The 14,111-nt window shown below is 48.1% G+C and overlaps 2 protein-coding genes across 2 annotated transcripts; one reads left to right on the plus strand and one right to left on the minus strand.

Moving 5' to 3' along the window:
* Positions 1-3,176: 3,176 nt before the first annotated feature.
* Positions 3,177-3,403, minus strand: PtA15_7A599 (uncharacterized protein; the record flags this gene model as incomplete). Its single annotated transcript, XM_053171221.1, has 2 exons — positions 3,177-3,293; positions 3,317-3,403. 2 exons carry the CDS (start codon positions 3,401-3,403, stop codon positions 3,177-3,179), a joined length of 204 nt encoding a protein of 67 aa, XP_053022425.1.
* Positions 3,404-12,217: 8,814 nt separating this feature from the next.
* Positions 12,218-14,111, plus strand: PtA15_7A600 (uncharacterized protein; the record flags this gene model as incomplete). Its single annotated transcript, XM_053171224.1, has 6 exons — positions 12,218-12,272; positions 12,341-12,690; positions 12,895-13,056; positions 13,125-13,628; positions 13,697-13,891; positions 13,962-14,111. 6 exons carry the CDS (start codon positions 12,218-12,220, stop codon positions 14,109-14,111), a joined length of 1,416 nt encoding a protein of 471 aa, XP_053022426.1.

Below are 14,111 nucleotides of genomic sequence, written 5' to 3' on the forward strand. Positions count from 1 at the left end.
TAATGCATGTTTAAATGTTCCCTCAATTTTTTGGAACCCTGGTACATGTAACAAAAAAGATATTCCCTTAGTACACACTTGGGAAAAGGGGGTGTGCAAAAAATTAATTAAATCGTTCAAAGTTGCTTTTTTGAAATTTTGAATGTATCATAATTCTTTTCAGGATTTTAGATGAGTTTTAAGCCTATTTGCGTTGCGTAGAAATGAGTAGGAAAAAAACGGGTACGCACGCGGAAAAGGGGGTACGCAAAAACCGGGTACAAACGCAGAAAAACCGGGTACGTTTAGTAACCCCCTAAAATTATAAAATCATAAAACTTTCAAATGATGATTTTATATGGACCATTTTAGAAAGGCTGCTCTAATTTGAGTGTTTGGGTGTATATATTTTTTTCAGCTTAGAATTTTATGATTTTATGCAAGTCAACTTTGAACACCCTAAATCTATAGCAAGAGTTGCCATGGTGGAAGGGTGTGGAAGGAAGTAGTTTCCCAAAGATGTGGGAGGACGTGTTGCATTATGAATTGAGCACAGCTGTGTTTATTGAAGGATTGGATGGGATTAGGGGGGAGTGGCAATAGGCCCTAAATCTTGCAGCGGCGTAGCCGCCTTGGCCTCTAGTATAAAATTAGAATGTTGGAAATCACATGATCATTGCATGGAATATCTAAGCTTGTGGTGCATCCTGGACCCACTTAATGTTGACTCTTGTGCTCTCAACCGCGCAGTACTTGAAAGGATGAATGTTGAGGTGTTTACTTCAAAGTCAGTCGATAGACTGGACAATGAAGCTTTGGACTTTCTGCTAGAGGAAAGCTTAAAAAAACTCAATTTCCCTGGCTTTCCCAAGCATCAGTTATCTTTGGCAGTTGGCATGCCGGTGATGTTATTGCAGAATTTGAACATTCCCCAAGGCTTGTCCAATGGGACTCAGATGATAGTGAACCACTTGATGAAGTGGACAATGGGTGCAAGGATCTTGATGGGCTCTCATAAAGGGAAAGAAGTCACATTGACAAAGATCACTCTTTGGTACAAAGGCAAAGCCCAGGCAAAGATTTCATTCTATAGGAATCAATTCCCCGTAGTAGCATGTTTTTCAATGATAATTAATAAGAGCCAAGGTCAGACTTTGAATAATGTAGTAGTTGTATTGAAGTCTCAAGTTCTTGCACATGGTCAACTATATGTAGCTTTGTCAAGGGTGGCATGTCCAGAAATTTGGTAGTTTTCCAAATTGGGTTGTCTTTTGACCTAATTTCAATGTGGTTGACAGATATGTGTTGTAGTTAATTAGTAAGTTTTGGTCTCATTGTGGAGCAGGCTTTTGATTTTTTTGTAGGAGGGTTGACAAATTCTTTTTCTGGCTTTACATAACCTTTTTGTATTAGTGGTATTGACATCATAAGATCAGTCACAGGGCGGCGTAGCCGCCCTTGAACCCTAGTAGTCTGATTAAAGAAATCAATCTTAGTCCTTCCAAACTTTTCAATTGCTGGGTTGTGTGCCCATCAAGTGGAGAAGCCCTCCCCTTGATGACTGTTTTTGATGGCCATCAAGTGCATATTGGCCATGGAGTGGATATATCTGTAAACCCCCCTCCTCCCTTGAAGTTGGGGTTTACAAGGTGTCACCCAAAGTTCACCTGCCCTTCCAGTGCCACAACCTTGTACTTAGCCCAGTCCTCTTTCTTCCCTGGCTCAGCAGAGAACTGAATCTCTTCTCTCTGAGCCAGGTAAGCCATTTTCCTTCTTTTGTCTTTCATCCCTCTCTATCATCTAGAAGAGAAGTGACTCTCTTCTCTCTGAGCCAGTCATCAAACCCCCCAGTGTTTGGTCCTAGAACATTTCTAGGCTCTCTGCCTTGTCCCTTGTGCCACATCTTTGAAACTCTCAGTGAAGGAAATCTCAAGTACTTACAATATCCTCCACTTTATGGCCATTTATACTAGTCATTGAGTGGAGGATGTTTCTACTCAAGTTTTAATGACCATTGAGTGGAGGGATCATCATCTCAATGACTTGTGTATACCAGCCATTGAGTGAAGACAGACTCCACTTGTTTACAGTTTACTGGGATTTGAAAAGCCCAGCTCAATGACCAATAAAACACATCAAGCCCATCTGGGAACTTGCCTAAGTTCGGGCTGTAAAGCAAAAATCTTGTGTGCCCAGGTCAAAGCCTGCTGGGCCAATCCCCAAGCCGACCTGGCCTAGGCACAAGTGACAAGTCCCACTTAGCACATGGCCAAATTTGGGTTGTCCAGGGAAAAGCCCCACTGGGCCAATGCCCAAGAAAGTGTCACTGCCAGAATAATTGGCTGGGCTGAGGTTATCCCAGTTAAACTGGGATGCAATCAACCAATTCAAACTTGGGTGATCACAACTGATGAAATATAAATCCAAGGTACCCCCCTTGGGTTTATATTTAATTGGTTGAGATCAACCAAGTTTAAATTGGTTGAGTGCATCCCAGTTAAACTGGGATGACTTCAACCCAGCCAAATATGCTGGCAGTATGTGCCACACACACCAATCAATGCACCACCATGTGCTGGCACATCAAAACATGCTCTGCAAACCTCAAGGGTGTCCATCAGCCTCATTAGAGCATCTCCACCGCGGGCCCTGAGTCAGGGGACTATACCAAATTTAGTCCCCCAAACCCAGTTTAGTCCCTCCACCGGAGGCCCTAAAGGAGGTCCTAAACTAGGAAAAACCCATCGGGGCCCTATACCAGTCCCAAATCTAGGACAGCATAGCTCCCCACATAGTCCCTCTGGCTCACATATCACACAGCCATAGGCTTGTGATACTCTGCTCATCACCGCACACAAACCCCGATATCCCCAACCTCAACATGCACGTACAGTACTATTCTTGGCCGTTACCGGCCGAGCTACAGTATCTACATAACACTCCAGTCAACGGAGGTTGAACTCAACTCTCGATGGCTTCCACTGCCATTGAGAGGACTACATAATACACATTGATGTCCGGTCGGTACCGGACATCAATAAGTACCTCTGGATGGCCGGTACCGGTCATCAATACATACCTCTTGATGGCCGGTACCGGACATCAAAATCCCCCAAGGAATCCCCTTCTTCCTCTCCGACCGATACAACTAGATCGGTCCGAGTAGAAGACAGAGGAATCCGAGTTTTTCTCCTTTGTCAGGCACTTCTACTGACGGACATCGATATCGGCCATTGAGAGGACCGATCAATGGCTGCAATATCGGCCATCGAGGATCGGTCCAAGTAGAAGACAGAGGAATCCGAGTTTTTCTCCTTTGTCAGGCACTTCTACTGACGGACATCGATATCGGCCATTGAGAGGACCGATCAATGGCTGCAATATCGGCCATTGAGAGGACCGATCGATGGCTGGTGAGGTGCATGACGATGTCCAGTCAGGACTCAGCACCGGCTATTGATAGGTCTCCTTTTGAGGACCGGTCATGGAGCAGGGGGGAATAGGGGGAGCTCCTTTCACAACCTGGAGGTGCTATTTTGGGGACTCCGCGGTGTGAAAAAGTCTTTGGGCGGAGGACTAAAACTGCGCCGCAGTCGTGCGAGTTGGGGATTTAGTCCCTCAGATAGTCCCGCGCGGTGGAGATGCTCTTAAGGAGGGTATTTTAGGATAATTACTTCTGGCTACAGTTTTAATATACATGAGATTGTTTTTTGTAAACATTATGTTTTATAATTATCTTTGTGGGTATTTTTTATGGTTGTGGGAAACTTAGAACTAGCAAAGGAAGGAGAGTTGAATGTAGATGGCTTGATAACACAGGCCTCATGATCTGCTGGAATTCTAATCAAGGGCCATAGAGCTGCCAACAATTATTGAAAACCTTCTTTGGTTTTTTGGGGGTGATTGACACTTCTAACCCTTGCTTGATTTCTTCAACCATGGCCTGAAAATTGGGTGGCTTCTTTGAACAAACCCAGGCCTTGATTGAATGGAGAAAATAATTGATTAGGTTCAGAAAGGGCAAGTTCAACTTCTGGGGGAGGAACTTGATTTCAATATCCCTTGATTCCTTGCTAGGCATTCTTAATTTGTCAAATCAAGAACCCTTGTGGATTGGAGCATTTTCCATATGTAATAACAACACTGCCTCTGAGTCTTGGCAGCCTAGCAGCAAAAATGGCCAGGAAGAGACAGACATCATCTTCCCCAACCCATTATGATTTAGCCATCCTTCCATTGGCATTGCAGAGCTTTTAATACTCAAAACCTTCAACAATGCTCCTATCAAAGGCACCTGCTTGAAATTGGGTACAAGGCTCAAGACAACAGGTTGACCTTGAGCCACCCATTACCAACCAAGATTTTGAAATTTGATCCAATTCAAACAAATGAGAAAGCAAAGAGATAAATACCACAGGGGACATACCCATGCAATTGGCCTGAGTGAAGGTCAAAGCCAGATTTGTCAACAAAAATTTGCTTACTCCTGAGATCAAGACCATTTGTGGCTGACCATTCCTTGGGTTGAAGGAGGAGGTTTGTCTTCATGTTGCCTGTTAACTTTTTGGATGTTTTAACATGGTTTGGATCCTCCCTGACAATCTTCTGGACAGCTTGGCACACAAATTTGAAGGCTCTTGTAGCCTCGGCAATTTTCATCTGTCCGCTGGTGAAGTGTTTGTGAACAAGGTCACAGACCTTGGGCTTGATGATAGCATTTGGCTTGTGGGCAGTGTTTGTGAGCTGCTTGTTTTTGCACATCCAAATTTCTTCTAAGTTTTTCTTTCTTTTTGTGACTGCAACATGCTGAGCTGTTTGCTGACAGAGATCTTGGAGCCACTTCATGATTGAAGCAGTCTCCTTGTTGCTTGCTTTGATCTGGAGATCCTCTGGCAATATGAAAGGATTAATAGGGGGTTTCAAAGTAGACCCGCGTGTACATGCAGGTCACTTTGCATAACCCAGTTTTGCAGGGAGACTGCAAGTCAACGTTCAACATTTGAGTTGAACGCCGGCTTGCCTTGCCTTGCAAGTGGCATGTGCAGGTCTACTTTGAATCCCACTAATGTTTGGTTCCTGGTCCAAAATAGCAAATAACAAATTTGGTCAATAGGTCAAAAGAAAGTTGGAAAAATCATAATGAAGACAATCCAGGAAGATAAAAATCCCTACATATCAAAATCAAGTAGGTGGTGTTGTGGTGTTGTGTAGCAAGTGGGTGATGGGTGGCCGTAGGAGCTCAAAACTGGATTGGTCCAGCAGTTGTGTAGGCTCTATTGAAGCTTACTTCAAAAATTGTGATCATGATGAACCAAACACAAAACTGCAGCCTAGATATTTTCATGTGTTGGCATTAAGTCACAGATCATTCCACAACAACTTGACCTACAGTGACTCTTGTATGGGGAAGAAAGTGAACAACAAGTTAAAGTTAACATTGCACTCATATCAACCACATGACATATAAAATTATGGCCTGCAGGCTGCCACTCTCTAGAGAGTGAAATACTTTCCTCCCTGGTGAAAGCCATCCATATCAATTTTGCCTGTGTAAAATTTTGCAAAAAAGTGCAAAAAATTCATGCATCTAGGTTACTCACCTGATTTGGGGTTTTCAAGGGCCCTCTTGAAGCTCCTCTGAATGGATTCTTCATGGTCCCCAGATCTTCATGGGATGTCCTCCAGTCCTTCAATTGTATTTTTGTGTTATTTTTGGTTACAATATCACTTGGAGGATCTTGATCTAGCTTCAACCTCAACTGATCCAAAACTGACTCCTAGCAGAACTTCAACTTCTCCAGAAATTACTGTCAACCCTGCCACCAAACAAAAAGCCAGTCCAGCCTCATGTTTCACTCTATGAAAACCTTCTGCTCCAACAACTTCCAAAACATCTTCTGCTGTAACATCTTCTAAGTCATCTTGCTCATTGAAATCTTCTTCTCAAACCGTTCACTGTTGAAAAACTGATGTGGACCAATTTACAGGGGTTAGAAGGATGATAGTAGATCTTATTACATAAAATTCCATATCAACTTTTTGAAATCTAGCCAAAGAATATATATTGATGCTAGGATTTCATGACACCCAAATTTGAGAAACCTAGTTGTACAAACTCCAAACCCGGAGCATAGGAGTCGAGTACAGCCTACAGATCCCTACTGGTGACTTAAGGGAGCCATTGGAGCCCAGAGGAAAGGAACCAGGCAGTCCTCTAGCTGGTTTTGCCCAAACTGCCACTCCCCACACACCTTATATGTATACCTCACACCTGATGTCTTTCAAGAAGGAAATTCCCAAATTCACCATGGAGTTCAGCCACTGTGACCTCGCCTTTAAGACTCCAGCACTGAATTTAGCTGGAAATGACCTTCAGGGCTGCAGGAAAAAGTACGGGCAAGTGCATACCCATGTTAATTTTAGGAAAGCAAAGTTGGAGCACAATCAAGTAATCTGATTGACACTGCGTTTCTATCGGGGTAATTCGACTTCCGAAACCAGGGGGTCAAGAGCGGTCGGAAAGCGCAGCATGCTTGCGCAGCTTATGGTTAGGGTTATCGAAACGAACCCGGACCCACCTGATCGCTTTTTTCAACAGATGAACTTTGGGAATGAATGCGGGAGCGGCAACGGGGAACGGGCAGGGGCGGAAGGATTCTGACCGCTTGAAATTCCATCCCAATTCTCGACCCCCAATGAGATTCATCATCACTCAGCTGCCATGGATCCAAGGTTGTTCATGGTAGTCGCCCTTGCTTTGCCCTGCGAGTTCGCCAATTATGTATCAGGTGGAAAGGGAGAGAAAAAACTGCTCAGACCGGATCCCCGGCTGCCACCGACACTGATCCGGCTGGGTGGCGAGGGGTGAGTGGGGGGGGGGGGATGGTTGAGGTGGCGAGTCGGAGTTGTTGCGTTGCGCACGATGAATTGAGTGTTTGTGTCTCCTGTCTCCACCTTCCAAGCCTAAGCCCCACTCACAGCTGAGTGGTGTAAGAAAAAATAATATCATCAACCACTCGTCCGCGAACCAACGTGCCATCCAACGTTGAACTCGCCCCTCAACAGACTTTTTCCTCTGCCAGAGTTCGGTCGAGTGTTCAACTTGCCAGTCCCCACGTCTCGGTGAGTTTTATGTACAGCTAACCCAGGAGAGCTTGCAACTTGGCGCGCAAACTCCGAGACTTTGTGCCGCAGCGGCCAGACTTGTCCGCAGCTCCAGACATCCGTGCGCGCGGACCGTGCCCGGGGGAACCCGGGGGAGGAGCCTGCAGGAGAGCTGCCTGCCGCCAACCCAAACCCTGCCTGCCGCCACCACCAACCCACCACCCACCACCGCCGAATTGACTGCCGAGCGACGCCAGCCTGCCACCGCCACCAATTTCATCCATCCCCGTTGTCCATTCCATCCACCGCCGCTGTCGAATCCAGCCACCACCACCATCATCAAACCCAGCAGTCGCCACTGACATTGCAGCTTGGATTCTCTCACAGGTATGTTCCTATTTGATTTCCCTTGAATGTCACAAAGCTGATCCCTCCTCTAGACACCATGTTTGTCAAGTATTCAGCCTCCTTCAAATTCATCGTTGTTTGGGCAGCCCTGGATGGAAAACCACTCGCCGAAATCAACGCGGCAAATGGATCTGAGGTTAGTTCTGATTCCCTCCGACGGTGGTGTGTTCTATACGAAAAGACTCGTTCGGTTGTTGTCAATCCCGAAACGTACAAAAAAAGGGGGCGCCCTTTGGCTCTCAGTGAAGAAGAACAATTGTTTCTCTTGGAGCTAGTCACCAACAACCCAACAATCTACCTACAAGAAATTCAGCAGGCACTATCCACCGAATGCAACCTCCAAATCTCAGTCCAAACCATCTCGAACGAGCTTCATGGACGCCTCCAAATGAGTCAAAAAACTATGCGTAAGGTAAATCCGAATCAAGACCGGACTCAACGAGCCAAGTACCTCCTTTTGATGGCCAACTTTGAGCCTGAATGCCTCGTCTTCACTGGTCAGTTTTATTTCTTCTCTCTCTGAATTTTTATTTGTATATAGTAGCTAACACCCTCCCTCTCTGAAAGATGAAAGCGGGGTATGTTTGGATGCAGTGATCCGCACTCGGGGTTGGGCTCAAGTGGGTGAGAGGACGTCACGGCTCCCGGTAGCGCAGGCTACCCACCGCTTCAATTTAATCCCAGCGGTGGCCCTGAGCGGGCTGGTTGCAGTGATGATACAGTCTGAAACTGTCAAGCGAATCGATTTCGAGACATACTTAGAGCATGTGTTGGTGAGTAGCCTGATGGATTCTGCGCGCGGCATCCTAACTGACCACTTTTTTTTTTGAAGCTTCCAAATATGAATCCATACCCAGGACCCCAAAGCATCGTTGTGATGGATAATGCACAAATCCATCACAACGGGAACATCAAACGCATAGTCGAGGATCACGGCTGTCTGCTGATCTATCTTCCGGCCTACTCCCCCGACCTGAACCCAATTGAAAAGGGTTTTAGTGTGTTAAAATCATCACTCAGACAATATGGCGAACTTGATGGGGGCGAAACCGATGGGGAGGCAATCGAGGCCTTTGCAAGGCTTGTTTTCACCGACGAACTCATGCGAGGCCTGTTCCGAGGGTCTGGTTACACCGATTAATGGATCCCCGGACTACTGGCTGCCCGTTTTTTTGACTACCGGCTGCCCGTTTTTTTGTATTGATAAACAACTTGCTCAATTCTTTGTAACATTACTTTGTAATCAATGTGCTCGATTCTTTGACTTAACATTTGGTTTTTCTGCATATTTATCTGACTCTGGATGTAATTAACCACAAGATTGAGACTTCATTGGGAAAACGGGTCTGCTGAGATCCACCACAAGATTGAGACTTCATTGGGAAAACGGGTCTGCTGAGATCCTCCCGTTCCAAGAGCCTCCCATTCCAAGAGACCCATGTACATGATGCGCAAACTCATCTTGGACCAATCAAATGGACCATTGATTGCTCCTTCAAATGGACTATCGATTATAACAACGTTAACCAGTTTTATTTACAAAAAGAGATGGTCGGAAGGAGGTTAGAATTTACATAAAGAGATGGTCGGAAGGAGGCTAGAATGCTGGAGCTACAATGTATTGATGACTTTGAAACAATAAGGAAAAGGAGTACATAAGAATGGATCGGGGGAGTAAGATACTTATTGGTTTCTAGAACCCTGGTTTCTAGAAACCTTCATTAAGTGATGCGCATATTTCTTTGCAGATGAGACAATGGATCGGGCGGGGCCTTTGGGGATACCTCTGCTGGCAAGCTCGTCAGAACTGAAGGACTTGAACATAGTCCAGTGAGTGATCCCAAGGGTTCCGATCCCCTCAATGACTCCGGGGGAATCTGGATTGACGTGTGCAAATTCGAGGAAATCCTCAAGGCTGTGGTCCTCGCCGCTTGGAGGGGTTATTGGTGACAAAGCCCGGGTGGGATGTTCTGGGGTGCTGGGGCCGGTCGGGCCGGTCATTGAGTTCGAGGCGGCCAGTTGCGAGGCGGCCAGTTGCATTGGGTTCAAGAACACTCCCGGAGGCATTGAAAATCCAAACTGTGTTGGATATTGGAATCCGGCCGACGTTGTTGGATACTGAAACGCGGCCAAAACGGGAGCTGGAAGTGTGGGGTGAACTGGAGCTTGAGGCGGCGGTACATCCTCCTTGGTCTGAAATTGAAAGCTGTCCGATTTTGGGGGAACACGGAGGGTGACTTGGCCGGGGTTGGTCTTCTATGAATCTCATGAGCAGTCAGATCAGATCCTCAGCCATACATCCCAAGGGAATAAAGGGAATAGAACACACTCACAATCGCTTTGGCCCACATAGCAATTCGCTTGGGAGTCATCTTGAAAAACTCGTTGGGGTTCTCGGGATTGATGAACACGCCGACCTTGTGACTTCTAGTCAGGTGTTCAGCGGGTTCGTGGATACAGCCAAGTTGCTGCACCAAGTCCGTGAGGGAAGCCGCTTCCTGTGCACCTGCGGAGGGCCCATTGGATGGAGTTTCTTCAGAGCTGGGACCGGCATGCATGGTCCTGAGGTGTTTGTAGGCAGATTCTTTCTAAAATATCACACAAAATGAGGTCAATGAGACATTCCGACTGGGTTGAGGTGGACAGGAAAAAGCCACTTACCTGAGCTACAACTATCGGATCTTTCTGGACCAAGCGACATATAATCTGGCGGCTTTCCGGAGTGCCCTCGGCAACCAGGAGGAACTGGGCACATCGGAATCGATTCTTTTTTTTTGGGCTGCTGAAAACACGCGTCCATTTGGGATAATCGCATTCCAAACAATGTTACCTTTTAGAGCTTGGGCTCGGGCAAAGAATCCAAGCCCCTCGTCTTCGCTGTGTTCAATCTCATTGATTGCCGCAGCTTTGAAACTCTCGAGATCGTAGTTGTGAGTGTCCCAGTTGATCATCAGCTTGCCAGGTTCCGATTCGACTTTATTGTATTGGGGGCCAATGGAACCAGCTAGGCTTCGTCGCTTGCGGGGGTTTGCAGCAGGAGGTTTGGGAAGGGGTGTAAATAGGATGAACTCGATACTTATGGGAACCTCAGGGCGGCCCGAAGTGGATCCTGCACAATTGGGAAGTGCCTGGCTGTGTTGTTGAGAGTTGGTAGCCAATGATTGAGATAGTATCAAGTCGCTCGATCGGCTGGTGGCTGCGCTCGATTGGCTGGTGGCTGGTGAAGCTGTAGGTAAGCCCGAGAGTGATGGGTCGACGTGAGACGGTCTTTGCTGGCTTCGTATGAAGGCGTCCCGGCGGCGGTTGCGATCCGCGACCAAGTGAGCAGTGCCATCAAAAAGCGAGGGCACGTGTCTGTCGGCAGGCGGCGTCAGTGGGTGGTGGAACCATTCGCGGTATTTGGACGGTGAAACTGAACGATAACGGGAGTTATTGTCCATCCCGAACCTGCTACTTTTACGGAAATGATCAATTGCGGCATAGAAATTAGTTTGTGGTGAGAAAAGGCCCACACATGATGATGATAAACCAAAATAACTCACGCGTGTTGGATTGTTCCCCAATGGCACAATGGTTCCAAAGGACCGTTGGGGTTGATTTTACTGGGGGTGGCGGTGGCGGGGTTGATGGATTCGGCGGTGGTGGGTGGTGGGTTGGTGGTGGCGGCAGGCAGGGTTTGGGTTGGCGGCAGGCAGCTCTCCTGCAGGCTCCTCCCCCGGGTTCCCCCGGGCACGGTCCGCGCGCACGGATGTCTGGAGCTGCGGACAAGTCTGGCCGCTGCGGCACAAAGTCTCGGAGTTTGCGCGCCAAGTTGCAAGCTCTCCTGGGTTAGCTGTATTTTGTATGTAAATATTTGCCCTAACTACATGAGCTTCCCTTCGTGTATGTCCATAAGTGGGTGCTTTAGTCCATGTCTAAAACCGGGCTTAAACTCGAGTAACGGATCCACCCCGACTCGGCTCCCTCCACATCCCCCCACCCGACATAAAACCCCACCCACCTCTGAGTCCCCCCCTGCCCTCGCTCTCGTACTCGACCGCTCAAGAGTTTCGTTCGCCTCGATCGCCGTCTCTTGTGTTCTCCTCTCTCTGCCTTCCTCTGTTTCTCATCTCCTTCATCTCTCTCTATCTCTCTCTTCCTTCTCTCTCTATCCCAACTTCAAAACAGGTTTTCTTTGATTGATTGATTGTGATTTGGGTTTTTGGTCTCGTTTTCCTCAGTCCATCTTCTCTCTCACCTTGTCATTTTCTCGACTATTGCTTGTCCTGTCCCTCCCTGTGACTTCCCTCGGACTACATACAGGATCCTACAGCCCATCCCCTCTTGACCATCAAGAAGGACCCTTTACCTCTTCTGTCTTCACAGTTGATCCGACTGTTTCTGTCTTCAGGTGAGTCTTCCACTTCCTCCCCTCTTTCGATCCACTTTATCGCTGTTGACCGGATGATCGACTCATCACCTCGTGTTTCTTGCTCGTTCTACTTCGAACTCTCCCTGCCTCTAACTATCTATTGCTCTCCACTCCTCGGGATACCTGCGCGCATACCTTCTCGTTCTTCGGCTATCGATCGCCTCCCCGGCGTTACCCATCAAATCTCCCCTCCCGTCGTTCTCATCGGTTGGTTCTCTCTTTACGAGTTTTCCTTGCCTCAAATAACTGACCTTCTGCTCCTCTTCAGTCGATCGGGCGGCCTTGGCGTACTCGTTTGGTTAGTTGATTCTGAAGATGTCCGCCGATCACCCCCAACCACCCAGCGGCTCTGCCGCAAACCCTGCTAGTGGTGAGTGGCCATCATTTCCTGCTGTCAAGTCTCGCAAACTCAAGAGACTGGCTGTCTTGTCCCACCAGGTTACGGTCCTCAAGGTGGCGCCCAAGGTTACGAGGCGTACGCTCAGCAGTACGCTGCGTACGCCCAACAGCAGCAACAACAGGCCCAAGCCCAACAGCAGGCTCAGAACCAGCCATCCGCCTTCCCTGTCGGCACTGCTACCACTGCCTCCACCACCCAAAGCGCCTACGGTAACAACAATGCCGCGGTCCCCGCTGTCGCTGGCTCGGGAGCTCCTGCGGCCCAGCCCCCTAACCCATATACCGGCAATCCCGAAGGAAAGCGTGCCCATCTCTACGTTGGCAACCTTAGCCCACGTGTGACTGAGTACATGTTGCAGGAAATCTTCTCCGTTGCCGGCCCAGTTCAGGTGAGCTATTTTTGATCTTGTTCCATTGGCATTTTCTCTCTGAATTCTCATTGAATTTTTCCATGTCTCGTCATAAACGCGCGCTGCCCCTTCCTCTCTCCTTACCTTGTGCTTGGTTCCACTTTCCGTCTATTTCTCATCACTCTCATTTTCTCTCTTCTTCCTCTCCCATCCCTTGCATACGAAAAACAACCTGATCAAAAGGGAGTGAAAATCATCCCCGATCGTAACTTTCAACACGGCGGACTCAATTATGGTTTTGTTGAATATTATGAAATGCGATCAGCTGAGACGGCTTTACAAACATTAGGGGGCCGAAAGATATTTGACACTGAAATCCGGGTCAACTGGGCCTACCAGAACTCTGTAAGTCGCAACTACCCCAGGCTGGCATTTTCATCATGACAATCTAACTTTTTTTTATCAACCCACAGCAAAGCAACGTCAAGGAGGACTTGTCGACTCATTACCACGTCTTTGTTGGTGACCTCTCACCTGAAGTGAATGACGATGTCCTTGCTAAGGCCTTCGCCGCCTTTGGCTCCCTATCCGATGCTCGAGTCATGTGGGACATGAACAGCGGCAAATCCCGAGGTTACGGTTTCTTGGCCTTCCGTGACAAGACAGACGCTGAGCAAGCTATCGCTACGATGAACGGCGAATGGCTCGGATCTCGGGCTATCCGCGTCAACTGGGCCAACCAGAAGAACCAAGGTATGGCTGCGACTACCGGTGCCGTCATCGCGCCTGGTATGGGTGGAGGAGGTGGAATGAACCGCGGTGGATTTGGAGGTGCTACCAACTACGAAGCTGTTGTGCAACAGGCTCCTGCGTACAATACCACCGTTTACACCGGCAACTTGGTCCCATACTGTACCCAAGCCGATCTCATCCCTCTCTACCAAGGATTCGGTTACATTGTGGAAATCAGAATGCAGGTATGAGGCAATATTTCAAGTATGCTCGCGTGAGCCAACCTGCTGACCTGGGTTGTCCATGTATGTAGGCCGACAGAGGCTTTGCTTTCGTCAAGATGGATACCCACGAGAATGCTGCCATGGCTATCGTCAATTTGACCGGTACTCCCGTTCACGGGCGACCCCTGAAGTGCTCCTGGGGTAAAGATCGAGCCTCCGCTGACCCGAACTCTGCCCCCGCTTCGGGAATGCCGATGGCCCCGGTTGCGGGCATGTATGGCATGGTAAGCTAATGCGCCCCAATCATAGATCTATTCAACCTCGGTTCCTGACCACCTATCATGCTTTCCCCAGCCGCAAATGTATGGTATGCCTCAGGCTGGTTATCCGCAGTACTCCGGCTATCCTCAGTACGCGGCCGGGCCTCAAGGCTATGGTCAACCTGGTTATGTCGTCCCTCAACAGGCGGCTGCGACTGCCGAATCGACCCCTGCTCAACCTTAA

Source organism: Puccinia triticina, chromosome 7A (genome assembly GCF_026914185.1).
Source record: "Puccinia triticina chromosome 7A, complete sequence".
NCBI classification, from domain to species: Eukaryota; Fungi; Basidiomycota; class Pucciniomycetes; order Pucciniales; family Pucciniaceae; genus Puccinia; species Puccinia triticina.